This window comes from Sphaeroforma arctica (genome assembly GCF_001186125.1).
Source record: "Sphaeroforma arctica JP610 unplaced genomic scaffold supercont1.7964, whole genome shotgun sequence".
NCBI lineage: Eukaryota > Ichthyosporea > Ichthyophonida > Sphaeroforma > Sphaeroforma arctica.
The window spans coordinates 1-1323 of record NW_014032594.1 but is presented as its reverse complement, the minus strand read 5'-3'; the positions used below and the strand labels follow the sequence as shown (position 1 = coordinate 1323).

Genomic DNA, 1323 nt, shown 5'->3' with positions numbered 1-1323 from the left:
ATATATACCTGGAGAGGCCATGATGACGCATGGGCCCACATCGTCGAAATGAGCCATTGACCGCAGATTAGAGATGTGTTGGAATACAAAGGGGTTGCTTACGGCAGCCTCGCGCCTGATCTTGTCGTTCATCATGTGGATGTATGTCTGGTAGATGCTCATGCACTTCTTAGCCAAGGCAGAGGCGTAGTAGATAGGGATTGAGTGAAGTTCGGGATGGGCCTTCCAGTACTCATCCAGGATCAGCAGCAGCTCCTGCGCTCGCCCCAGCGCAAAGACCGGAATCAGCACCCGACCGCCTGAGTGAGCGAACATGGGTGAGGGGCAATGGTACAGGGGATTGGGATATAAAGTAAGGTGAATTGGGGAAATATGCGTGATAAGTTAGGAAAAGGGATGTATAAAGGCGCGAAGCAGAACGTATTCTGGATGCTTGATATGTGGAAATTGGCTGTGGACCTGTGCGTTCTGGAGAGCCTTCGTGTAGAAGTCTGTGGAAGTTAGATTGATTAGGTAGGTAGTTTGTACTGAATGATTAAGTAGGTAATTAGTACTGAATGATTAGGTAGGTAGGTAGTACTAATTCCCCCGTCCTGGCGATAGATGATAGGTGTGCTGGATACTGTTACACAGCCTAGAGACAGCTAAAGGGACTGGTACGCATGCGACTAGATGGCAAGCCAAACTGCAGACAGAGACGAAAACACGCGACATGAAATGTACGGCCGAAAAGAAAATGGTACAGAAAATAGGCCGAAAACACCCCAAAACGAGTCAAAAGCCTAAAACTACAGCTCATAGTAAAACAACACCTGGGAAGGTTACCACATCGGCACCGAATTCGAATTTAATAAATTCCCAAAAGGTTTGGGATGGGTATGTACATACCTTGGGCCTGCAGTTACAACTGAGGAAATGTTAAGCAATGCTCGACTGTCAGTACTTGGTCTGATCGTAAATCGTAGGTGCAGGTGTATGATACTAGCCACATACACATAGACCGTAAGAGTGTGTACAAGTGTTACCACCAACTCTCTATAGAACTAATACCTACCTCTGGCCACCGTCTTGTGGATTGTAGTAGTGAAGCGAGCCTCACGTTCCTCGCGGGGTTCATGCACTTGCACTCCGTAGGTAGATTCTATAATTAGAATGTGCGGTTGGGTAGGTGGCTTCTCAGCCGCCATCAGATGCCTGTCCTCTTCTCGACTGTAGTCTCCCGTGTACAGGATCTGTAGTTAAATATGGATACCAGGAAATTTTAAATATTTATATATATATATATACATATATATAAATAAATATATAAATATATATAAATAT

General features: G+C 45.2%; 1 protein-coding gene across 1 annotated transcript; it reads right to left on the bottom strand.

The window, feature by feature from the left end:
- Positions 1–8: 8 nt before the first annotated feature.
- SARC_16382 (hypothetical protein) lies at positions 9–1187 on the bottom strand (the record flags this gene model as incomplete). Its single annotated transcript, XM_014289506.1, has 2 exons — positions 9–299; positions 1055–1187. Coding segments are annotated over 2 exons (424 nt in total), but the record flags the coding sequence as incomplete, so codon positions are not given.
- Between the last annotated feature and the right edge of the window lie 136 nt (positions 1188–1323).